The 27,166-nt window shown below is 46.9% G+C and overlaps 1 protein-coding gene across 2 annotated transcripts in view; it reads left to right on the plus strand.

Annotated features, from left to right (window-relative positions):
• Positions 1–21,855, plus strand: part of LOC137517731 (aquaporin-4-like) — a 114,337-nt gene extending 92,482 nt beyond the window's left edge. For both annotated transcript variants that reach the window (XM_068234766.1, XM_068234764.1), the window contains 4 exons: positions 8,307–8,713; positions 10,903–11,061; positions 19,287–19,367; positions 21,277–21,855. In XM_068234766.1, the coding sequence (XP_068090867.1) occupies positions 8,333–8,713; positions 10,903–11,061; positions 19,287–19,367; positions 21,277–21,555 (900 nt within the window). In that variant the 5' untranslated portion in view covers positions 8,307–8,332 and the 3' untranslated portion in view covers positions 21,556–21,855. The remainder of the gene's footprint in view (positions 1–8,306; positions 8,714–10,902; positions 11,062–19,286; positions 19,368–21,276) is intronic.
• The last annotated feature ends 5,311 nt before the right edge of the window (positions 21,856–27,166 follow it).

Consider the following 27,166-nt stretch of genomic DNA (forward strand, 5'->3'; position numbering starts at 1 on the left):
CACAGCATAGTTTTTTGTGTGCTAGGCACTGTACATACACATGTCTATCTCATCATGTCACATGTCAGTTCGGGTATCCTTTAACTTATCTGTATGTTTTTGGGATGTGGGAGGAAACCCAATAGCCTGGAGGAAACCTACGCCGACACAGGGAGCATGGGTGGCATTACCCCCCTCCCCCCACCCCCCGGTGTGCCTCCCTGAGTGCCCCCTTCCTTCTCAGTAACATACATTTATCAGTTTCCAGTCTCCAGCAGCATACAGTGAACAGGATAGAGTCTTTAAAAAAAGTCTCCATGTCAGCAGGCGTTCAGTAATCCAAGGGTCTTATCTGTTTGCCATAAATACCTCACAATCCTTGCAAGATCTCTTGTAATTAATGTATCTGGATGACACTTACATATATCCCAACTTTTTAAGATAAGAAAGACATGCCCCTGTCACACCTCTAACCCCACCCTTGCAACGCCCCTAGTCATGCATCGCACAAAAATGTAGAAGCCAAAGAAGTAGTTTTATCATTAAAATCACACTGGTTCTCTCTATCATCATTAGGTTTCCTTCATTTTAACATTTAAAAATAAGAAATACATCCATTTAAAAGATGAGAATATCGTCAATAAAAAACATTTTTTCATCAGAAAAATAAACATATTTTAATAGATCTGTACATAAGTCCTGAAAGAGACAAATGAAGATGAAAGAGGGACAGAGAAACTGGGTTCCCAAAGAGTGACTGTCCCTCTGAAAAAGGGACTGATGGGAGCTCTCTACCTCCTTCTGATTGTATGTTCTAACATTGACAGTCAAAAGGAATAGAGTCTGAAGAAGGCTTAGAAGCTAAAAGCTTACTGTTTTTCTTTTAAATTAGCCAATAAACTACAGCATGTACTTTACAGATAGGAAGTTTTGAATTCAAAACTTCCTGTCTGTAAAATACAAGCTCTAGTCCCCCCCTCCCCCCGGGAGAACATACAAGCTCCGTACAGATAGTACCCTGGCTGGGATTCAAATCTGGGACCCAGCAGATACCTGAACTGAGAGGGACATGGAGGCTGCCACATTTATTTCCTTTTAAACAATACCAGTTGCCTGGCAGTCCTGCTCATCGTTTTGGCGGCAGTAATGACTGAATCGCACACCTGAAGCAAGCATGTAGCAAATGCAGTCAGACTTCAGTCAGAAACACCTGATTAGCGTGCTTGTTCTGGGTCCATAGAGACAGAGGCTCAGCAGGACTGCCAGGCATCCTGCATTGTTTAAAAGGAAATGAATATGTCACCCTCCATATCCGTCTCAGTTTGGGTGTGTGTCAAGGTTAGACATGTTGTTAGGAATGCTAGTGTTAGAGCATAGGGTAGTGGGAGGTTAGATTTAAAACTTTAATCTGGGTGGTTATGGCCAGGCAATCAGTAACTGTACGCTAGGAGAGGAGATATGGTTTAGGGGTCAGGAAGCGATTTATGTCAGGGGGAGGTCCTCACAAGTTTGCCTCAGGCAGCAAAAAGTCTAGAACCGGCCCCTCAATAATAAGTAGCTAGAGGTTCCTCCAAGTATTAAGTAGGTAGAGGAACCTCGGTATTAAGTAGATAGAGAGGTGCCCCTGACTGAAGGGAGATATCGTCAGTGGAATGCTGAGAGCAGGGCGAGTAACATCTCATTTATACTCTCATCAGGACTCTGCATAGGGAAGGAGGGAGTAAGGCACTCAGGGAGGAGAGTGTCCCGCCTTTCCATCATCATGCTCCTGTGAACACGTGCCTACAGTGCCTTATAGTAAATCCGGCCCTTGCCACATCAAAGCTCATTAATGCCGATCAGCTCTTAGGGCTGGTTCACACTGCAAGAGTTTTTTTTAAAGAGAACCCGAGGTGGGTTCTAAGAATCCTGCATATAATGCCCAGCCTCTGTTGCTATGTAGCGTCCCCCCCAGCCCCGCTCCCCTGTGCTCTGCTTGCCCCCATAAATTAAACGGCGTGCTAGCGGCATCGCTTGCCGGCTGTTTACCTCTGCACTGTCAGTCTCACCGCTCCCCCGCCTCCTCTATTTTGCTGCTCGCCTCCTGCGTCCCTTCCCTCCCTGCTGATTGGAGGGAAGGGCTGCAGGCGGGGAGCGGCGACATAGAGGAGGCAGGGGAGCGGCGAGAATGACAGTGCAGAGGTAAACAGCCGGCTATCGACACGCTGCGTGTCACTAGCACGGCGTTCGATTTATGGGGGCAAGCAGAGCGCAGGGGGGGGGGGGGGGGGCTGGAGAGGAACTGTATAGTAACAGAGGCTGGGCATTATATGCAGACCCAGCCTCTGTGTGCAATTAGGATTCTTAGAACTCACCTCGGGTTCTCTTTAAGAGTTGTGATTTAAAAACCTCTTGCTAATACAATGCTATGGGTGATGTTTATAAAATCACATTGCTCAAGTGAGAACACATACATAGGATTAGATTATTACATTACCAAGAGCTAATTAGCAAATTTACAAGGGCTTACAAGCAAACATCTTGTTTATCTTCATAAATCGAATCTGAAAGAGAATATACATACTGAACAGTAAAAAACATGGAACTTGATTTTAAAATGTCTATGGTGAAAAACATGGAAATGTTACATGCCTGGGAACATTCTGTATATTGCAGTCAGTATTAATGCAATGTCACTGAGGCACACCATACGAAGCTTCAGCTCTATTCGCCAAGATGACAAAGGCACCATAAAATTACAAGGGCTGCATGTGCTCAGAACTGTTAACCGCAGACAGTAAATGACCTACTCGTGTGGTAATTTCATTATTTCTGGGTCATAGTTCAAAAGATCTGAAGACCACATTTGTAATAAACAAGCATTTATTTCTGTATAATGAAAATTGGACTCCCGTGGGGGCTCTCAGCCAGGGTGTCTGAGCACCTAATTGTCCTGAGCTTTAGACATTGTAAATGATGCAGAAGGCAAACTGTGGAACACTAAATCTATATCAAATGTTAGCTTCCCATTAAGGCCGGTTTCACACTTGTAACCAGCGATGCAGTGCGATGATAGCATCTCCCTTCTGGCTGCAATCTAAGCAGGAAGTGAGGCTCTCTAGTGTTCCCTTCCTGTGGCTGATAGTAGAATTGTGCAGAAGTGTATTGTCAAAATGTGCTTCTGCGCATGTGCGAGGTGAATACGTGCGGCGAGCAGTTTCAAAGTATAAGCGGCTCCACAGACTTTCGGTCGCCGCATGACATGCTGGACACCAATGTGCAGATGCTCCAGCGTCAGCCAAGCGGCAAAATGAGGACATCTGGCGCATCGCACTGCTGCCAGGTATGAAATGCCCCATAGACTTTCATTGGTGTAGTATTACCCTGCGGTAAAACAGGGTAACACACCCCACCAGTGTGAAAGGGGCCTCAAACATAGAAATACACAATGCAGAAGTCGTTTTTAACATTTCTCTAAGGCCGGCTTCACGCTGTAGATTGGCATTAGCATTGCGGTGCGTCCACTGCACCGCACCGCCAAAACAGGCCTTCAGGGAATACCACGTAACTACGCCGTATTCTCCTTCTGGCATCCAGCCAAATAGGAGGTGAGGCTTAACAAAAAGAGGGACAGTGAGAGCCCAATATAGTGTAGTATGCACTGGTAAATGAAGGTGTGTGGAAAGAGTATGTGCAGTATACTCACAAGTCCAATGTTAATGTGCGTATCTGCGTCGACGTGTGGTAGACCGGAAGTCGTGTAAGTCTGTGGCGATGCAGGGATTTAAAAAATGTTGGCCGCGGCGGTACGCCGGCATTGTGACGCGCATGCGCGGAAGCGTATATTAACAATAGGCTCCCGTGCACTTCCGTATTTCAAAAACAGGAAGTGACTGCATGCTGAGTGGGGACAGGTCTATTCTCCCCACCTGCCTTTACAGTGGGTGCCTAGGAGCTTGCTTGCAGTCACTTCCTGTTTTTGAAATACAGAAGTGCATGGAAGCATATTGATAAAATACGCTTCCGCGCATGCGCATCGCAATGCTGGCGTACTGCCGCCACCAACATTTTTAAAATCCCGGCATCGTCACAGACTTGCATGACAGACTGGAGTCTGCTGCATGTCGACGCAGATACTCACGTTACTGTCATTTTGGAAGCATGTCAGATTGAGCACTTCCTGTGCACTGCACTGCACGTAATATGAAACTACCCTTAGACTTTCATTACCCTGTGGTGGCAGTGCATTAAATTGCCACGATGCACTGTGCCAGTGTGAAGGAGCCCTAAGACTAAAAAGTTATGTTATGTTGAGAGATTTACACTACATGAGCAAACAAATGGGAACATTCACTTTTGAATCTATGTTTATTTAGCTTTGCATTTTAGTTCTTTTGAGCCTCTTATAATTTCTTTGTGGTTCTGAGTCACCATGGGCCATCTGAGTACTATATAACACTTGAATGAACAAGTTCCACTGCATAGAGCCATACTAATCCATGCCAAGCTGCACTGATGAGAAGTGAAGACTCAGAAACAGCTGTGACACAACACATAGTGCAAGGTCGATAATACAGCAACCTCAGCTATGTCCACTTCCATAGGGTGTGAGCCATAGGGCTCATGATGCATGACCCCACTGCCAGCAAAGGAACAGTAAATATGAAGTGCTGTCATACCTACCGGTCCCAGGTTCAGTACCGGCCTCTCAGAACCCCGTCCCAGGAGACTTCTGGGAACGGGTGGATATCCTCCACTTGTAGCGGCATATACATACTCTAATGAGCATGCACGTGCCTCTTCCCTCTGATTTGTAGGTGCCGGGGGTGGGACTACAGCACTGGTGTGATAGCCAAAGTATAGCCTGGCCAATCGCTGCTCACTGCTGTTCTGTCCGAGCAGCTGTGGCATGTTTCCACACCATCTGTGACTCTTGCCACAATTGTCCAGTCCTGTTCTGTCCAGTCCAGTCAGCCCTGTCCAGTCAGTCCTGTTCAGTCAGTCCTTTCTTGTCAGTCCTGTCAGCTTAGTCTAGTCATATGCCAATCCTGTCAACTGCCAGTCCTGTCCTCTGCCTTTCCTGTCACCAGTTACCTGTCAGTCCAGTTGCCAGTCAGTCTAGTCGCGTCCAGTTAAAAATGGCGTCAGCCAAATAATGGCGCCTGGTTACGCACGATATTTTTTAAAAACGATATTTATCGTTTTTACGAAAAACAATATTTTTCGTTTTTGAGAGTTTAAAGTTCCTTTCCTGGATATATGTGTGTGTTTGTGTGTGTGTATGCTTGTGTGTCTGTGTGTGTGTGTCTGTGTGTGTCTGTGTCTGTGTGTGTGTATATACTCACAAATAAACACACACACTCACACACACATATATACACACACACACACACACACACACACACATACACACACACACACACACACACACACACACACACACACACACACACACACACACACACACACACACACACACACACACACACTGGGAGCAAAACCCATATTCAAAACATTTCAAAACGATATTTATCGTTTTTTGACTTACAATTCAAAACGATATTTATAGTTTTATGGAAGTCATAAAACGATAAATATCGTTTTTAGTGCGGCGCCATTTTTTAACTCATAAAATGATAAATATTGTTTTATAATGCAAATTAATGCAGAGCCATTTTTACACTGTAGGCTCTGGCGCCATTTTTAACTGATCCCGTCTAGTCAGTCCTGTCACCCGTTACCTGTCAGTCCAGTTAGCAGTCAGTCTTGTCAGTCCTGTCACCTGCTGGTCCTGTCACTCGTTACCTATCAGTCCAGTTACCAGTCAGTCTGTTAATCCTGTCACCTGCCAATCCTGTCACCTGCCAGTCCTGTTGTCTGCTGGTCCTGTCACCCGTTACTTGTCAGTTCGGTTACCAGTCAGTCTAACCAGTCCTGTCACCTGCTACTCCTGTCACCTGCCAGACCTGTCACCACTCAGTCCCGTCATCAACTAGTCCTGTCAGTTCAGCTTTCAGTCAGTCCTGTCCCTTTAATCCGCCCTCCTTCCCTTATTGCAGCATAGGCAAATGAAGGGGGGATTACAACTGCCAAGAATCCCCCCTCAGACCAGTGTCTGGGGACAAGCACAAGTTGAGACACCAGAATATCTGCAGGCATCCTGCAGCTCAGCATAGAGCAGCAGTGTGTGTACAGATCATGGAGCAGCAGCATATGTATAGAGCATGGAGCAGCAGCGTGTGTACAGAGCATGGAGCAGCAGTGTGTGCACAGAGCATGGAGCAGCAGCGTGTGTACAGAGCATGGAGCAGCAGTGTGTGTACAGAGCATGGAGCAGCTCTGGGGAACTTAACAGAGTCAGGTATGAGCACAGCCCTGTGCCCTGCTGTGTAAATGCTTCACTTTCCCCTTCATTACCAATGTCGGCTGTCCTCATTATTATCTGTATTCAAACTGTTCCTGACCGATCCCGTTGTCAGTCGGGAGCAGATAGGACATTTAGGAAATATTTGTCAAATCCTGTCAGTCGGACAGGAAATTGCATTGTACCCAGCATAATGCCCTACCATATTAGTATACTGTATTGTATGTGGCTGAGGGAGACCTTCCAGGAATCCCCCCTTGAAAATCCTGGGTTTGCCCCTGTGCAGAGTCCACACCTGTTCTTCTCATCACTGTAGGTGCAGCCCTAGGGGTGACCTGGTGGGCACCAGGCAGCAAAGTAGTACATTGCCCACTAGGGGTGACGGCCCATGATCCCTTGTGGGGTGCACTGGTGAAGACCCATGCTCACTTAGACCCCACGCCCTGGGGGTGCACACAACAATTACGGGTGCTGAGATTAACAGGACCTTAACAAGTGCTGAGAGGGAGTCACATAACCATAGGTTCCATCTTGCCTGACCGTTATTTGTGTTCTGGTATGGGAGAATAAGTCATAAAAAAATTGTACATATCCTCTCCTGGACCATTAGCCCACATCATCATTCCTTTAATGATCCAGTCTTTTTATCCAATTTTACCAAATCTGTGTATTAAGGTGGCCACTAATGGTCCAAGTTCTAGCGATACATTGTTAGAGCGATCAGAAATTCTGTGGGTTGGTTGTAAATAATCTCAGTTGATGGGCACAATTAACTAAGAACGATTATAAAAACAGTGGTCTGATTGGATTTTTGTTGAACCAAAATTTGGATTTTCTTGTTGGTTGTGGTAGATAGGAAGCAAAGATTGGTTTATCAATGGCCTAGTGAACAATTTCACTTCCGATCAGAATTATGATTGCTCAAATGATTTTTCGCTACAAATTGGATCATTAGTGGCCACCTTAAGGGTAAATTGAGTGAATATATTGAATGGATAATTAATGCAGTTCCCTTATATTACAAAGAGATGGTAAGATTGGATGAAAAAGATTGGATCATTAGTGGCCCTCTTCACAGTAGGTACTATGCATGTACCGAGGCAGTACTTTCGTGGTATCTGCCACACCCAGATGTCATCCATTACACTGACTGAAGCTGAAGAGAAATGGTTACTACCCTTTGAGCCCCCCATAAAACTTTTATGCCTGCCCACAATGTTACATGTACTAAGAACTCCACACTGAATGGATAGTCTTTATACGGTTTCTTTAGTATCCACAACGTAAATGGCTGGATGAGAGGTGTTGACCAAATATATCCACTACAAGGACCACAGGGTTGTACTTAGAACAATAAGGCAAAAAAACACCACTTGCCAATGTCAGTAGGAAAAGTCAAGCAAGGTGTAGAGAAATAGTGGGACTTACCCAGCTGCCTTCACTTTCTAATACTGGATGGCATGTTGTGAAGTTTGAAGAAAAGGACTCACTCCTCTCCCATACTTCTTGCCTACCAATCTTTGACACAAAAGCCTCTTCTCTTTCCAGCAGGTCTCTGTCCATCCTGTGTTGTTGGCACTGCACACAATCAGCACACTAGTACACTTTCTGGATGACCTGACAGACTAGCTTCACACAGTGGCAGTACATCTCAAGGCTGACCTATGGGTGATAAAGGTGGGAAGCTCAGTTTCTCAACAGCTGAAGCTGATTTGCTTGGGAAATCACCAGACTACTACATGAGTGCTTCACATAGCTTTCTGCTTACTACATATGAAACAGATGTACTTTTCCATTCATGTAAAATAAATAGTTATTGTGATGTGTTACTTTGCGGTTCACTGTTTGCAAACTGCCACATATCAGAGATGACAGTAGAAGGCTACTTTAAGACATTCCCATGATCATTTCACAACTCACAACAGCAGCTTTCAATAATAACATTATTATACTGGGATTCATTTTATTTATTTTTTTATGCCAGGAACTGGGAATACAGAAAAACTCATCATGGTTGCATTTAAAGGTGTATGGACCCAGTCATTCTGGAAAGCCGTATCTGTAGAATTTGTAGGCTCTTTACTTTTTGTCTTTATTGGACTTGGTTCAACAGTCAACTGGACATCGGCAGACAGCCCCCAGCCAGCAGATCTGGTGCTGATATCCCTGTGCTTTGGATATGGCATTGTAACTATGGTGCATTGTTTTGGACATATCAGTGGTGCGCATATCAATCCAGCAGTGACAATTGCCTTTGTGTGTACACGGAAAATAACACTCGCCAAGTCTGTGTTTTACATCATCGCACAGTGCCTGGGTTCGATCCTTGGAGCAGGAGTTCTGTATCTTATTACACCAAGAGATATCATTGGGAATTTAGGTGCAACAATGGTATATGCTTGATTTTTATGTATTTGTTGTAATCTTTATTGTTGTGATTTACATTTTTCCACGTTTTTTAATGTACAGGCTGCTGGATCTGGGTGTTACAGAGAGATTACACCGGAGCTCTAATACCTTCCAATCACACTAGACGACTGTTCGACTGAGAATCAAGAGACAGCTTTGTCTCTTGAGTCCAGGCCCGGATTTACCTCACAGAAGCCTATAGGTCCAGATCTCCTGGCACCTTAAGACTTTGCCCTCCATGAACCTACAAACCCCCACCAAACTGCCCCACAAGTGTGTTGGCTGTCCCAACTGTTATTTCTCCCTTACTTCCCTTGTATCCTTTTCTTGATTAATACAGTTTAGCAAGCTAACAATAAATACCATTCTGCAAAGCAGCAGTGGTGTAGCAATTGGGGGGGGCAGATGTTGCAACCACACCGAGGCCTTTGGAACAGAGGGACCCACTAGGGGCCCTTCTTTATCCATGCTTTTTGCATTTCATTGGCACTTTGCTGGTAATGGTCACATCTCTATTTGTATTGAATAGTGGTATTATTAACAAATGATCAGTGTTGTAAGTAAGGAGTATCGGCCCTGGTGCAGGTTTTACATTGGGCCCCCCAAGCACTCTATGCATAACAATTGATATGGCGCACCAAAACCTGCCAATGGCAACTACAGTGTCAGAGGTGCAAGAAGGGGATGGAGAACAGTTTGTTATTGATTACAGCTATGTGAAGCATCTATAGAAGTGATTATAACCAGCACAGGACCAATAAAGAGCTAATACTGTGGTTGAGGGAAGGCCCCTCTGGTCCAAGGGCCCGATGCAGTTGCAAACTCTGCACCCCCTATTGCTAGGCCACTGCAAATTATTTTCCCCAGCCAAAACTCACACTGGGGCCCCTATCTCCTTAGCTACGTCACTGCCATGGTGTGTAAACTTATGAGCACAAATGTGTGTAGATGATCATGATTCAGACTAGAATATTTCACTTAAAGGGACCCTAGAGGAAAAAAAGGATCCTGGTTTGGGTACTTCAGGGGAGGGGAGACTCTGGATCCTCCTGAGGCTTCTCCCATCATCCTCCTCCTTGCCATTCCAGCACCAGGATCACCTACCCTACACAGGCATGGACAACTCATGGCTGCACACTGGCATGGAGCAAGCTACTTCGCACGTGCAAGCTGCTTGTGTGTGCACAGTGTGAGTGAGCTCCATGGAACTTCAGGGGTCCCAGCACTGGACGGAGGGACAGAGAAAGCCTCTGTAGGATCCTGTGGCTTCCTACTCCCGAGGTAAGGGTAATTTTACACTATATCAGTTGCTCTCAGTTATAACTGAGAGGACAATGATTTTCAAAGTAATGTCCGTGTTTTCCTATTGCTCAGTTCCCACTATACACGTTTTAACTGAAAGCTTTTTCACAATGCACTGCTATGGAAGGTTAAAACGCATCAGTTTTTTAACGTATAGTTTAACCAATTAACGACCACGGTCAGCCGATCGGCGGACCTAGGTGTTAAGTGGTTTTACATGGAAATGGCCGCTCTTCTAGCGGCCTTTCCGTGTCAGTTCACGGAGGGTGTCTCCATAAACAGCCTGCGAGCCTCCGATCGCGGCTTGCAGGTGAAATGTAAACACGCGGGGTAGAAATCCCCGCTGTTTACATCAATAGGGCACTGCTGCGCAGCAGCGCCGTAAAGGAGAATGGCGATCCCCGGCCTCTGATTGGCCGGGGATCGCCAGCATCTGATAGGCTAAAGCCTATTAGAGGCGGTGCAGGACAGATCGCCGTCCTGTACCGCCCATAGCCTGAGTAAGAGGGAGGGAAGGAGAGGGAGGTAGGAATCACGCTACGGAGGGAGGCTTTAAGGAGCCCCCCCGCTCGGCCACACAGAGCGGCGGCGATCAGACCCCCCAGCAGGACATCCCCCTAGTGGGGAAAAAAGGGGGGAAGTCTGATCGCCCTGCCTTTTACTCGATCTGTGCTGCGGGCTGGAGAGCCCACGCAGCACAGATCATCCAAATATCCCCTGGTCCTTAAGTGGTTAAAAGAGACCTTCATGTCTACATGTTTTTACTTTAAAAACTCACAGATTTATTTAAAAAAAATTCTGAGTTCAGTTACACTTTACTCAGCCTTTATCGTTTGTAATTCTTCTCCACCGATTTCTCTTTTTGCCAGATCAATGACAGGCTTTCAATAGGCCATGGGCTTTTAATAGAACTTATAATTACTTTTCAGCTAGTCTTTACAATTTATGCAAGCTGTGATCCAAAGAACCAGGGCATGATACCAGCCCTTGCAATAGGAATCTCTGTTGGATTTGGACATTTATTTGCAGTAAGTAGTAATTTTCTACTGATGTTTAAATAATGTTTTTCTTTGTTAAGAAAATGTCATTTCTGCCATTTGTGCTTTTAAAAGCCAATTTGTTTGTAAGTATTGTTTGACACTACTACAAACGTATACCATAAATGCACACATTGATCCCTGTGCATAGTAGATACTCAAACTATAGCTGGGGACAGATTTGCTAATAAACACATGCAAGCTGGCCATCCACTGATTGCTGCTCACCCACCCCTCCCATGAATACCGTAAGTATCATTACATAGAATTGGAATAAACTGTAATAAATAGTAAACACCCTTAGACCTCCTCTGTCATGTCACTGCATAGTGGATTCTGCTGTATTTGGTGGAGTGGTGAGGTCACATTCCATGTGCAAATCCAAGGTGCTGGAGCAAAGTAGTAGTAATCAGAAAATATCCAAAGGGTACATACACTTAAGTAGAAACAAGCTGTCACGGTCAGTTACCTGTCCAGACTAGGCGGCTGGTACATACGGATGCTAGCAGCCATCCTGGGGGGTCCCAGCGGGGCGGCCTGTCGGTACTCTCCAGCGCGCATTGCGCGGCGTAGGCGTTGGCACCGGAAGGCGTTGACGTGAGCGCTGTGTACGCGCGTGCGCAGGGATGATCTGTTTATGCATGTCTGCTCTGGGCGTTTGCGCCTGCGCACGCATGTGTGTTTGCGCATGCGCGTTGCGCTGTGCACACCAGAATGGCCTATTTAAGTCTGGAGAGTGCAACACTCCAGTGCTGTAGTATTGCAGCTAGTGTTGTACTCCCGTGTCGTGACCTAGTGTCTGCCTGTTTGTCTGTTTCCTGGATCTTGACCTCGGCCTGCCTGATTACCCGCTCTGTTGATGACTCCTGCCTGCCTGACTACCCGCTCTGTTGCCTAACCTTGCCTGTATGAGAACCCGCTCTGTTGCCGACCTCTGCCTGTTCTGACTACCCGATCTGTTGCCAAACCCTGCCTGTACTAGAAACCCGCTCCATTGCCGACTTCTGCCTGTCCTGGGATTTGCCTTGCTGTTATCCATACTGGTCGCTGAGTCCTTGCAGTACCCGACTCACGCCAGGGGAGTGCCGTGGTTCCAGCCTGCTCATCGTGCCACTGGTACCTGCGAGCACTCCTGCCTCCTGCACACCTTGGTTCCTCTGTTCCCACTTCAGGGGTGCCAGGTGTCAAGCTGCAAGAGTTGCGCAAAAAGTGGTATCAGCGCATCACCAGGCCGCCTCCGAATGGCCTCCAATCAGAGATGTGCTGAGCCCCCCCATAGACTGCAAACGCACCTTGAATCCAAACAGAGGCTCTGCATATACACCAAAAGCAAAGCTGTTAAGTGGGAGCGGCTGACCAAAAATGAATTAAATTAGTACATAGCAAGGAAATGAACAACGCTACCTAAAAACAGATGAGTGCCTACCTGCAAAAGAGTGCAAGCCCCACTTATGGGATAAAATACACACTGAGCATACACATGACCTGTCTACCACTGGAGGATGTTGGTTTCCTGTAACAGCTTGCATGCAACTTGTTAAGTACTCGTCTGCGACCAGTGGGAGGGACGAGTACTTAACAAGTTGCATTTCCTTGCTAAGCTGCAAGAGTTGCTACACTCAGCACAACGGTGTTGGTGACACAAGCAGGGGTGGCACCAAGGAGGCTTTACAGTGCTACAGCACTCGCTGCAGCGCCATAGCATCCCCAGAGATCCTCCATGAAGTGTGGAGCAGCCTGGTAGATGGAGAAGAGAAGACTAGCAGCAGCCAGCCCAGTGAGAGAGAGTCACTCACTTCTCTGCTCGCCTCCAGTGCCGAAGCTTCCTCTTCCCCTCCATCATCAGCCGCTACTGTGTATCTGTCTCTGCAGCCTGCATTTCCTATCATGTGATCTGCTGGTAATGTGCTGGTAAGTCACATGGTAGGAAATGTTGACTGCAGAGACAGATACACAGTGGCGGCTGATAATGGAGGGGGGAGGCATCTGGCCGGCTATACTACAAGGGAGGGGGAAGCATCTGGCCACCTATATGACAAGAAGTGGGGGAAGCATCTGGCCACCTATACAACAAGGGAGGGAGAGGGGAAGCATCTGGCCAGCTATACTAGAAAGGAGGGGAGGGGGGGCGGCATCTGGCTCTCCTATACAACAAGGTGAGGGGAGGGGGGAAGCATTTGGCCACCTATATGACAAGGGAGGGCGAGGGGAACCATCTGGCCAGCTATATTAGAAAGGAGGGGAAGAGGGAAGCATCTGGCTCTCCTATACGACAAGGGGAGGGGAGCGGGGAAGCATCTGGCCACCTATACGACAAGGGGGAAAGGAAAACATCTGGCCACCTATACTACAAGGGGGGAGGGGGGAGGCATCTGGCCACCTATACTACAAGGGGTGGAGGGGGAAGCATCTGACCCGCTATATGAAAAGGTAGAAGGGAGGTGGAAGCATCTGCCAACTTATACTACAAAGGGGGGAAGCATCTGGCCACCTATACTACAAGAGTGGTGGAAAGCATCTGGCCACCTATACTACAAGAGTGGCGGTAAGCATCTGGCAACCTATACTACAAAGGGAAGGGGGAAAATATCTCTGGCCACTTATACTACAAGGGGGGGAGGGGAGAGCATCTGTCCACCTATACTACACGGGGTAGGGGGGAAGTATGTATATCTCCCACCTATACTACAGGAGAGGAGGAAGCATCTGTCCACTTATACTACAAGGGGGGGTGGAGAAGCATCTCTGGCCACCTATACTGCAAGGGGGGGAGCATATGTCCACTTATACTACAAGGGAGAGGGGGAATTATATATATGACAAGGTAGGGGGGAGGTGGAAGCATCTGTCCACCTATACTACAAGGGGGAAGCATCTGGCCTCCTATACTACAAGAGTGGCGGAAAGCATCTGGCCACCTATACTACAAGAGTGGCGGTGAGCATCTGGCAACCTATACTACAAAGGGATGGGGGAAAATATCTCTGGCCACCTATACTACAAGGGGGGGAAGGGAGAGCATCTGTCCACCTATACTACACAGGGGAGGTGGGAAGTATGTATATCTGCCACCTATACTACAGGAGAGGAGGAAGCATCTGTCCACCTATACTACAAGGGGGGATGGGGAAGTATATCTGGCCACCTGTAACGATCGGTGTCAGCACGCAGAGAGAATCTGATTATTGGTGATCTGCAGAATCACCGATAATACAGATATATTGCTAACCTCTGGACACCTATATAGTGTGAGTGTTTGGTGCAACAGTAATAACTTTGAGTGAGGACCACCCGAGGAGCAGGTGGTCCTTGGCAGTATGAGAAATACCTCCCTTTGGAAGTGCAGAGATCTTGCAGCAGCCTGAGACATCCAAGGGGGCGGAGTCCCAGGCTGAGTAGCAAGAAGACCCGGTGGCTAGTGACCCCTGGAAGATGGGCGTCACAAGCAGGTCTGGAGAATAACACAAATGATAATACAGTTCCCTAGTCTTGGGTGCGAGGTCCGTGGTCTCAGCACCCTGGAACTAGTCTGGAGAATAACACAAATGATAATACAGTTTCCTAGTCTTGGGTGCGAGGTCCGTGGTCTCAGCACCCTGGAACTAGTCTGGAGTATAACACAAATGATAATGCAGTTCCCTAGTCTTGGATGCGAGGTCCGGGGTCTCAGCACCCTGGAACTAGTCTGGTGTATAACACAAATGATAATACAGTTCCCTAGTCTTGGATGCGAGGTCCGTGGTCTCAGCACCCTGGAACTAGTCTGGAGTATAACACAAATGATAATACAGTTCCCTAGTCTTGGGTGTGAGGTCCTTGGTCTCTACACCCTGGAACTAGTCTGAACAATAATACGATAAACAAAAGTAATCTGGCTCAGTGTGAATTCCCAGATCCTCCTGGTTCAAACACACTGTAGGATCTGACTATGGTCTGAATGCTTCCACGAAGTGTTCGCAATGGCAGACAACCAGCAACTGGCAAGCAAGCTGTATATATAGTTGCAGGACTCTGCCGCCCCGCCCGAGCCACTCAGCCAATCAGGAGTCCAGCAGGAATTAGCTGATCGTCCTGATCAGCTGATCCATCTCCTGCAGGCATAAAGGTCCTGACTTCTGGCTCGCGCGCGTAGTTCTCCATCCAGGTGCACTAACAGCCCCAGCCACACCAGACGCAAACCGCCGCGTTGGACGCGGAAACAGCCGCCTTGCTGCCAGTACATGCGGCGGTTTTCCCACGATCTATCATAGTATCAGACGCATGCTGCTGCGTACAAACCGCCGCGCTGGACGCGGAGCCAGCCGCCTTGCTATTAGTACACGCGGCGGCTTTTCCGCATTTTCTCACACCACCTATATTGCAAGGGGGGGGGAGCATCTGTCCACTTATACTACAAGGGAGAGGGGAAAGTATATATACGATGAGGAAGGGGAGAGGTGGAAGCATCTGTCCACCTATACTACAAGGGGGGAAGCATCTGGCAACCTATACTACAAGAGTTGTGGGAAGCATCTGGCAACTTATACTACAAAGGGAAGGGGGAAAATATCTCTGGCCACTAGAGCCGCTCAAATCCAGAAGCTGGAGATACCCGGATAGTTGCTATCCGGATATCTCACAGTAAACCTGTGCGGGCTGTCTGACGTCTTCTTCGTCCGTCCCTCGGCGCCTCCCACGATGTGCTCCATGCGCGTCACATGATTACAACCCAGAAGGAGGAAATGTTTGTAATCATGTGACCGCCCCTTGGACCGCATCATGGGAGGCGCCGAGGGACGGACTGAAGAAGATGTCAGACAAGTAAGATTGAACCCCCCCCCCCCCCCCCGCCCAGCCCGCACAGGTTTACTGGGAGATATCCGGATAGAACTATCCGGATGTCTCCCGGTTCCGGAGTTAAGCAGCCCTGCTGGCCACCTATACTACAAGGGGGGTGGGAAGAACATCTGACCACCTATACAACATGGGGGAAGGGGGGAAGTATTTATATCTGCCACCTATACTACAGGAGAGGAGGAAGCATCTGTCCACCTATACTTTAAGGGGGAGGGGGGGCATCTGTCCACCTATACTACAAGGGGGAGAAGTATATCTTCCACCTATACTACAGAAGAGGAGGAAGCATCTGACCTCCTGTACGACAAGGGAGGAGGGGGAAGCATCTCTGGCCACCTATACTACAAGGGGGGAAGAGCATCTGTTCACTAATACCACAAGGGAGAGGGGGAAGTATATCTGCCACCTATACTACAGGAGAGGAGGAAGCATCTGTCCACCTATAGAGATGGCCTGAACCTTTGATTTTCGGTTCGTGAACCTTCCGTGAACCGCAATAGACTTCAATGGGGAGGTGAACTTTAAAAACTAGAAAAATGTATGCTGGCCACAAAAGTGATGGAAAAGATGTTTCAAGGGGTCTAACACCTGGAGGGGGGCATGGCGGAGTGGGATACATGCCAAAAGTCCCAGGGAAAAATCCGGATTGGACGCAAAGTAGCGTTTTAAGGGCAGAAATTACATTGAATGTTAAATTGCAGGCCTAAAGTGCTTTAAAACATCTTGCATGTGTATACATCAATCAGGGAGTGTAATTAGAGTACTGCTTCACACTGACACACCAAACTCACTGTGTAACGCACCACTAACAGCTGTTTGCGTAGTGACGGCCGTGCTGGACTGCTGCGCATCATGGCCAGAGGGCAGGCCGTGGCGGTTTTCAAGCCCATATGCTCGCCGGCCTGTGGTAGCTCAATGATAGAACAACAGTGACTGTCCAGCTGATCAAATTTGGTCTGTCCACAATGAAGCAACGACCTTATTATCTTTGGTGTGCCACCCCCCGAGACAGATCATAAACAGGAGTAGTAGTCCCCATAATACAAGTTCACATTATTCTGGATAGCATGCACAATCAAGTATGATACACAAGGAGAGAGGGTCCTGCCAAAGGCTTACTATCTTACTATCAACCCCTCAATATTGTCAGGACGTAGTTGACTATTTAATACATAACACCTCATCTTTCTCAGCTTCCGCACAGAAGCATTACATATCTTCCTCCTCCTGCTCTGATTCTGGCACCCCACTTAACACTCAGTCGGCTGCCACCACCAAAGTGCCATCACCCCAGGGCTCAGCGGTGTGGAAAGTTTTCTGTGTGTCTACCTCAGATGAGAGCAATGCCATCTGTACTCTCTGCCACCGAAAATTGAGCCGTGGAAAGACCAAGACCGGCGTAGGGACAACTACCTTACAAAGGCACATGATTACAAAGTACACACTGCAATAAGATGACCACCTGAGGAAAAGCAACACACAAAAGCAAAGCCACACACCGCAGTGGAAGATACCAGGCTGCAATATTTTCTCAAAAAAGGCGATACCTAAACTGTACCGTGATGTTGAAAGGCAAGTGGTGACATCTTTGGCACACAGCGTTAGGTCAAAGGTCCATCTGACCACGGATGCCTGGTCTTCAAAGCACGGTCAGGCCTGCCCAAAGACTAAGTCAGTCCCCACACACAGCATCTCTGCCTGAACGCCATGTGACTGCCTGTCCGAAGACTAAGTCGCTCCCCACACAGCATATCTGCCCGTAGGCAGCTTGACTGCCTTCTCTGCCACCACCAACAGGGTCCAGGACTCCAGGTGAATTCCTGAATTTTTAAGGCCGCTGCTAGCAGTGGCCGCTATAATAATTTTACTGGTGCGTTTACATGCCTGCCTATTTTTTCTGGCTGCAGTGCAGCTGCAACAACAAAACAAATGGCATGTACATGTGCCCATTCCCCTTCATGATCATTACCTTGCCACGGTGAAGGGGCTTGCGTATCACAATGAAGCAATGACCGCCGGCTATATGAGTGTCTCGGGGGGTGGCACACCAAAGATAATAAGGTCGTTGCTTCATAGGTTGGGCACAAGTGGCCACCCACTTTGCTCCTCCAACAACCTCCGCCTAACCACCCCACGCATCTTGCACTCCCATGCACGACTACAGGACTTCACTAGAGCTGCCCCTACCCTTTGGATTTCTCTTCCACTGGCCTTCAGGCTTAGCCCCTCCATCAACACCTTAAAATAAGCCCTTAAATCTCACCTCTTCAAGGAAGCCTACCCCACCTCAACGCTGCCCTAACTCTCTCTGCCGAGAACCTCACCTTTCATGTCACCAACCTCTCCCTCTAGATAGTAAGCCTTTGGCAGGACCCTCTCTCCTTGTGTATCATACTTGATTGTGCATTCTATCCAGAATAATGTGAACTTGTATTATGGGGACTACTACTCCTGTTTATGATCTGGCATTGTGTATCTTATTGCTTATTACCTGTGTTGTGCTGTATATCTTATGGCTTATTATCTGTATTGTGTTGTTATACCTCATTGCTTATTACCTGTATTGTGTTGTCAGTCACCCCTGTTATCATTGTCTGTAATCTTATGTATTGTACAGCCCTGGGTAAAATGTTAGTGCTATATAAATCCAATAAATAATAATGATAAAAAAAACAAAATCCTGGAGCCAAACAAATGTTTTTTTATTGTCTCATATGAACATCTGGAGTTTGAGACAATAAGAAAAACACTTGTTTCTGTTTAAGTGAGCAAACCCTTTGGCTACTTTCTGCTGTATTTGGGGAACGCTTAAAGAGAAACTCCGACCAAGAATTGAACTTTATCCCAATCAGTAGCTGATACCCACTTTTACATGAGAAAAATAATGATTTTCACAAACAGACCATCAGGGGGCGCTGTATGACTGATTTTGTGCTGAAACCCCTCCCACAAGAGGCTCTGGTACCGTACGGTACTCTGGGCAAACTGCCACAATGTAACAATGTTCACAGACAGGAAATAGCTGCTTACAGCTGTTTGTTAAAGCCAGACCAGCTAGAAACAGCTACATAATCTGCCCACAGTAACAATGTCACCATGTAATACATGTCAGAATGTGAATCTGGGAGAGGAAAGATTTTACAATGAGCAAACACTGACTAAATCATTTATACATAATTATTGTAAAAATGAAGCACTTTTTTTATTACATTATTTTCACTGGAGTTCCTCTTTAAGAATTCCTTGTTCAGCGTACAATGGTGACTTAGTTTATAAATTAATGAAATCATTTATAGTGACCAGAATTTCTTATTTGATGTTATTTATTTGATTTATTTTATCTATCCATTAGAAGTCTTCTTTTTCAACCCTACTTTTAGATAAACTACACTGGAGCCAGCATGAATCCAGCAAGATCTCTTGGACCAGCTGTCATTGTGTGGAAGTGGGACAATCACTGGGTAAAATAGTATCCGCTACAACACATGGTTTATTTTTACCCCGTTATAAAATAATATGTGTTTTAAACAGTGGCGTAGCTAGAGATCATGGGGCCCCATAACAAAACTTTCAAGTGGCCCTCAGATGTATCCACTCTTATGGTGCGTACACATGCCTGATCTCTTCAAACGATGGGTCGTCAGAACGGCTGCCCATTCCGCCCGTTGAGCAAATTTACATTCTCATGCATTCAGCACTACATACAGTTCATGGGCACTGAGGTAAAGTCAGAGGGTGGAAAAACTTAAGAAAGTTCATAGTGAATAAATTAGGTGCCACCTGGGCCCCCTATGCCCCAGGGCCCCATAGAGGCTGCTATGGCTGCTATGGCTATTGCTACGCCCCTGATTTCAAAACATGGTTAGGTGTCGGGGGGAAGTAATTTCCCCAACAAAAGGTCATTTCCCCAGCTCTGACTTGGGCTTTTGCTGGGGAAATTACTCTTGGTGGGGGGTCTGCACTTTGTAAATAATTACTGTATATATGTATAGCACTCTTTGAAAAAGCCGTAGGGTGAAACATGTTAGAGTACCATATTGCAGCACTTTTGTAAATAGCACTTCTCATCTCCTTTGTATTTTCTCCAGTTTTACATACTGCGCAGGATGTACTACATATTTAGGTGGCTCCGAACCTAGGCTTTTGTAGCCATTGTAGGAGCCCTCCAGCATACACCCTGCTGAGTGTGTAGCAAGTTTGTTTTGACCTCTATGTGGAATAGCTATACCACATTGGATTGTGGAGGATCAGCAAGGACCTCCACATTATTATATATAGGTCTTTTATTATGTATATATTTATCATAGCTTAACTTGCTTAGGAGTGACCTCTTGTATGTACCTCCTATTTCTTGAGCCTTTATCTCTTTTATATACAAGTAACCTGCTTGGGTTTGTCAGTACCTATAGGGCCTGTCCTTTGGACTGTTTGTTTATTTATTTCCCACAGGGGTGATTACCTAAACCGAGGGAAGCCTCAGGATTCTACTGAGGCTTCCCTCCATGCACTAATGTTCACCCTTCAGTTAGTGTGGCCTCCCCCCAGATCAGAGCCTTGCTCCTCTCTTGTTACAAGTGCGGCCGTGCAATAGCCATGCAAGCACATCTACGCACTCTTACATGAGTGGCTCCAGCTTACTGCGCAAGTGCGGGCGTGCTCATGCAGCTGCGCTGAGGGAAGAGTGGACAATGCCTTGCCGCCAATCTTCCGGGGGGCTGTGCTCAGCAAGGGACATTACAGCACTGAGGGAAGCCTCAATAGCAGAGCATAGCTAAGGTTTTTAGTTTCTGGGGACAGTTGCTGTGCCCACCCCACTTTGGACAAGATGGATGTGGCCACACATCAGAATGTAGTCGTGGTCATGGGTGGATAGCCAAAAATTTAGATAGCCAGATGTGCCCCCTTCCCCATATAGATAGCCAGATGTGCCCCCCTTTAAATAGCCAAATATGCTCCCCTTTAGATATCCAGATGTGCTCCCTTTAGATATCCAGATGTGCCCTGCTTTTTCTGCTGCTATTAGTGCTTATGCACTCTGAAGAGAGAGGGAGAGAAGCAGGGGCACTTTGCCAGCCAGTGGGGTTGCAGTGGCCTCTCATGCACATGGGGGTGCAGCAGCCATGCTGAGCGCCCTCACAGTGCAGCGCCTAGGGACATATGTCCGCCCCTCACCCTCCTAACTATGCCTTTGTTCAGTAGGATCCTGAGGCTTACCTCTCTATCTAGTTTTACCAAGCCAAAGTTTGGGTACACTTTAAAGTATGACACTGTATTGGGAAAAATGTAGGTCAATTAATTGGGGATGTGGAGGAACAGAAATGTGTTAAATGTGATTCCTAAAATACTTGCTTCCTGCATTTTTTTCTGTAGATTTACTGGGTTGGACCAATCATCGGAGCAATCGCTGCTGCAGCAGCTTATGAGTATATATATTGCCCTGACACTGAATTCAAGCAGCATTTAAAAGAAGCACTGGAAAAAGCTCGACAGAAATCAAGAGGAAAATACACTGAAGTGGATGACAACAGGAGTCAAGTGGATACAGAGGACTTGGTCCTTAAACCAGGAACTATTCATGCCATCAATATTGAGCAGGGAGAGGAAAATAAAGAAAAAGACTCAGCAAGCGAAATACTTTCTACTGTATGAAATGCAAAACTTAGATCTGTGAATACCTAAAACAGCCATAAACAATATTTTTATACATGTGCATTTCTGCGGGTAAGCATCAAAAGAAGCAGGATTCCTGCATGCAAAAGAAGTCAAAACAATAATATAGCTGAAGGCTGCAAACTGGCATCTTTATTAGGCTGCTCATGTGGCTTTACCAAAACTATTTGTCATGGATAATAATTGAACAACAGAAAGGACTTTGCAGTTACAGCAGTCCTTTAAGCTGTGACAGACTTTTCCTGTTAATGGGCATGTAGCTTTTAAATCTTAAGCCTCGTCTACACGATGCGATCCGGCGGCTCGATTAGCTGCCGGATCGCCTCTTCCACATCCCTGCGCGTACCTCGCTCGCACGTGCGTTGGATTCGATCCCCCGCTCGTCCCCGCGGGCGCCGCTTATCTTCCGCTCAATTCCCTGCCATTGTCCCCTCGTGGGGAACGAGCAGGGAATCGGCTGCAGCAAAATCAGACCTGTTGGATGTTATCAATCGAGCCACATCAGCGGCTCGATTGATAAGTACTATCGGCACGTGTAGACGAGGCTTTAAAGTGGACCGGAGCTCTTGCAAAGAACAGACTGATAAATGTTCATTCCACATAGAAATGTTGTAGAAACCAGCTGCACTGAGCTGTGTTTGTTTATTTAGCTACAGTTGAGTGGAACAAGTCTGTAATAAGCAGGCATGACTCACAGTGCCTCCTGCTGCTATAAATGAATATACAAATGCTTTAACCCTTCCTTTGCTCCCTGAAAGTTCATCCAGTAAATTTCCGGGGCTTTTTGCGGTATTTCTGACAACAAATAAATATTTTCCCTGATTGTTTTCATACTGTGCCTATTCTTTTAGAGCAGTGTTTTTCACCAGGCATGTTGCCTGGTGTGCCGTACAGGTCTGGCCTCTCGTCAGACCTGTACCTACTTTAGGGTGCAGGAGGGGAGAAGCAGCGCTAGAAGGAGGGGCAGCGGAGGCAGCGGTGGGGAGGGGGGAAATATCCCCCCCCCTCCCTCACCTGGGACCCCTCCTTCTGCCTCTCTCCCCCTCCATTTAGCGGTGGCAAGTGTGGCTCGGCGGCGGGGAGGCATACGGAGAATTACTCACCACTTCCGCGTTCCAAGCGCCGGCAGCGTCATGTCGTCACACATCTCCGCCCTCAATGCCGCCCACTGTGCTTCCTGATTAGCGGAAGCTCAGTGGGCGGCATTGAAGGCAGAGATGTGTGACGACATGACGTTGCCAGCGCTTGGAACGCAGAAGTGGTGAGTAATTCTCCGTATGCCTCCCCGCCGCCGAGCCGCACTTGCCACCGCTAAATGGAGGGGAGAGAGGCAGAAGGAGGGGTCCCAGGTGAGGGAGGGGGGGGGGATATTTCCCCCCTCCCCACCGCTGCCTCCACTGCCCCTCCTTCTAGCGCTGCTTCCCCCCTCCTGGGCATCTATACTGGGGGGAACTGTACTAGCTATACTGGGGGCAACGAAACTAGCTATACTGGGGGCAACGAAACTAGCTATACTGGGGGCAACAAAACTACCTACACTGGGGGCAACTAAACTAGCTATACTGGGGGCAACTATACTAGCTATACTGGGCACTATACTGGGGCACTACCTACCTATACTGGGCACTATGCTAGCTATACTGGGCACTATGCTAGCTATACTGGGCACTATACTAGCTATCTGGGTACTATACTAGCTATACTGGGCACTATACTAGCTATACTGGGCACTTTACTGGCTATACTGGGGCACTACCTATCCATACCCGCGCCGCCGCCGAGCCCCCCCCCCCCCCCCCCAGCCGCCGTTCCCCGGAGAAAAATATGGTCAGAAAGTGTTCCCCGGGCCGGAAAAGGTTGGGAACCACTGTTTTAGAGCATAGAGGAAGTTCTGAGTTCATTTCCCCTTTACAGTAAATTCAGAGACAGTTTTATTATACCACTTGGTAGTATGGTAAGCATGGTGGCCAAATGTTACCAATTTGTGTCTAATGTGGTTTCAAAAGCTAAATATTTGGCTTCAAAAACCTCACCACATACCTTGAAATTACCTAGTTGATGCACCTACCATCAAACTCTATAGGTATGGCTGCTTTGTGTCCCAGAATCGTGCTGTTCATCCTGCAAGCAGGAGACAGACCTAGTTAAGTGAGTAGGATGCAGATGACAGCTCTATAAATTGGTGCTACGGGAATTGTCTCATGAGGCTTCTGATCAGGTATTCTGATTGTAAATGTCCAGCACATACAAGCAGCTCCTATACAGATAAAAACAGTGCATACACAAATCTAGGAAAATATTTGTGGCTAAAGATGGACCTTGAGGCTGCTATTACAATGCTGTGGTGCACACTGCAACGTCCCTGACAAGTCACAACGCGCATTACCCCTGCGGTGCGACCAAACCAGTGAGGCATACTTTCCATTGAAGGTATGCCTTAATTCCAAGGTTACTGCACACAACGCACTGCAACACTAGACCCGTGCAGACCATGCAGCTTCATAGGAGCCCTTGCAGGTCCATCACAGTTGGGCGCATTTTATCCTTTTGGTTTGTGTATGTGTCAGCACACAGCCTGTTCAGAAGCAGTCTCCCCTTCCATGTGTCTCTCCCCACTATATAGCTGTCTATCCCTCTATGTCACTTTCCCCAACATGGCTGTCTCTTATTGGGCCTGATGCAGGAAACTGTGGTAATTTTGGCACAGTAATGCACATTGCACAGACATCACACGACCACATTAACTTTACTAATGGTACTGTGTATCGCCAGTTACGCTATTAGTGCAACCCGCGGTACTCGACTCACCTACACTCACCGCTCAGCTCTATTTATCCCTTCACCCCACATGTCAGCTATAGATAGGCAGCATACAGACACTGAAAAAGCTGCACATTCTTCTCCCTGTGTATAAAGATCACAGCCTCTCTGCTATTATGCACATGTTTCTTCACTCGTTGCTCGGTTCCCTCTGTCCTTTCACCGGCGTGTCAGATTTATGGTAGCAACGTGCAGAAAGTTAAAAGCCGCCTCTCCACTACTAACACTGCTATAGCGACTCAGCTCTTTCTCCCTTCACCCGACATGCCAGAGTAGGCAGCGGACAGACATTTAACACATAATTACCATCTTTTCCCTGTAGGCGGACCTCACAGACTCTCGTCTCCAGTATGCTTGGGCTGTGAAGTTGCCGCAGAGACAGTGGGCCAGCCCAAATTTGTAGCATTTGGACTATAAGACGCACTCACTTTCTCCCCCCAATTTGGGGGGACGAAAAGTGCGCCTTATAGTCCGAAAAATACGGTACTTGTTTATAGCATGTAACTGAATCCAAGACATAGTGCAAAAATGAAGCTTTTTTCTGTTTCATGAGTACACATAATAACATCAGAATAATTGCAAAACAAAGGAATTGAAAACAATAAATGCCTGTCATAGTAAAAGCCTACAGGGTCCAACCGAGTATTACTTCAGTTCAAAAATTGTGTGTAATCAATTAAACAATGCCATTTGTTTATTGCTTTAAAAGAGGGAACATTTGTTGAAACATTTTATGAAAGCAAGCCTAGAGCAAATAATTTGAATAAGTGACTGTCTGTCAGAATGGAACAATCAGAACCAAATGAACTTCCCCAGGAAGAAAACAAGAATAATGAGGCACTTGAACATGTGCTATCAGAACAAGTGCCTGATACTGGAAGGGAAGATGAATTTCTGAACCTATTGTAAAACAAAGGCATATTTTACGCAAATCTTATGGAATTACTTTTAGATTGGCATATATTATCATGTATTTATACAGCACTGACATTATCTGCAATGCTTTACAGATTCAGTCATGTCACTAACTGTCCCTCAGAGAAGCTCACGCTCTAATCCCTACAGACACGGCCGGATTTACCATAAGGCACTGTAGGCACGTGCCTACAGGCACCTGATGATGGAAATGGTGCTCACTCCCCTCCCCAAGTGCCTCCCTCCTGCCTTACCTATGCGGAATCCTGAGTAAATGAGAGGTTACTCACCCGGTCTTGGCATTCCACTGACCAGATCTCCCTTTAATTGGGGGCCACCACTAGCTAACTAATACTTAGGGGCACCTCTAGCTACCTAATACTGAGGATAGCTCTTGCTACCTAATACTAAGTGGCACCTGTAGCAACCTATGATGGGCAAGAGAACTAAGGGAGAAATGACAGCAGGGCCAACCAGCACACTTGTGGTCCGGTTCTGCAGGTGCTTGTAGGTTCATGGAGTGTGAAGTCTAAGGTGCCAGGACATCTCTACCTATTTATATACCTATCCTGTGATGTAAATCCAGACCTGCCTACCATAGCCACAATCTGAAAGAGGCCATACACTATTTGCTCAAACGTAGATTGTAAATGCCAGACCCATCCCTCTGAGAACCAATAGGAGCCACTTCAAGCAGTACAAAGTCGGCAGCTGCTGTGGTGAGATCGATATTACACAAGCTTTCTTCTAGAATATTATCATAAATTAAGTGATGTAGAGTGGAGAAACAGGTAAACGATCAATATGTGGAAGATATTGGTCTTTTATCTGATCTACCACTAATCTATAAGTCTATGGGCAGGCAGCTTTATTACTTTAACATGGTCTAATGCCTTTTACACATACTAGATGGTTCTCTACTGAGGCAGCCAGTCGGTATTGCCTCTGCTGAGAATCGAGTTTGTGTACAGTGACCCCCAATTGCCCACCATGGTGGGTGATCTACATAGTAGATTGTCTCTGCTGAGTGCTGTCCAATGGCTTTGTCCTCCAACTCACCCAGCCACACTGTGTCACGCCATCAAAACTCTGTTCAATCAACCTTCCTCCTTCCTCCATAGTAACAGAACGCATTTCTAGCCTGCAGGCAGGGTTGTTTCTAGCCACTCCCGACAAGAAGTACTGTGTCTCCCCCCCCCCCCCAAAAAAAAAACAAAAACCAAACAAACATTAAAACACACACACAGACACACACACAGACACACACAGACACAGACACACACACAGACACACACACAGGCACACACAGACACAGACACACACACACACACACACACACACACACACACACACACACACACACACACACACACTAAAGAATATGAACCATTTGGATGCTTAATGCAGGGAGTTCCCGAGATACAAACAACCCACTGATCCTACCACATTTCGTAGCACACCCCACTCCTGTTCTCCCCCAGCTTAGTGGGTAAATGCAAAGTATATCACTGCAGAAGCTGTGCTCTCACCTCTCTCCTGGAGTCCAGTGCTGTGCTTCCGCCTGTCCACTCGGCCTAGTGCCCAGCATCTCCTACCGCATGTAGCATGATTAGACACAACATGAGGAGTTTGAGGTGCTAGCACTAGAGGAAGCAGGAGACAGACAGGATGGTCGCACAGGCACAGCGCTGGACTCCGGCAGGGAGGGGAGAGCACAGCTTCTGTTGTGCTATACTCAAATTTACCGAGCCGGAATTCCGTGATTATTTTAACGGTTAATAGCAAAGACCCCATACGTGCTAGAAGATTTACCACATTTAAATGTATACTTTTTTCCTATTGTAACGTTAAAATC

The sequence above is a fragment of the Hyperolius riggenbachi genome, chromosome 5 (assembly GCF_040937935.1).
Source record: "Hyperolius riggenbachi isolate aHypRig1 chromosome 5, aHypRig1.pri, whole genome shotgun sequence".
NCBI lineage: Eukaryota > Metazoa > Chordata > Amphibia > Anura > Hyperoliidae > Hyperolius > Hyperolius riggenbachi.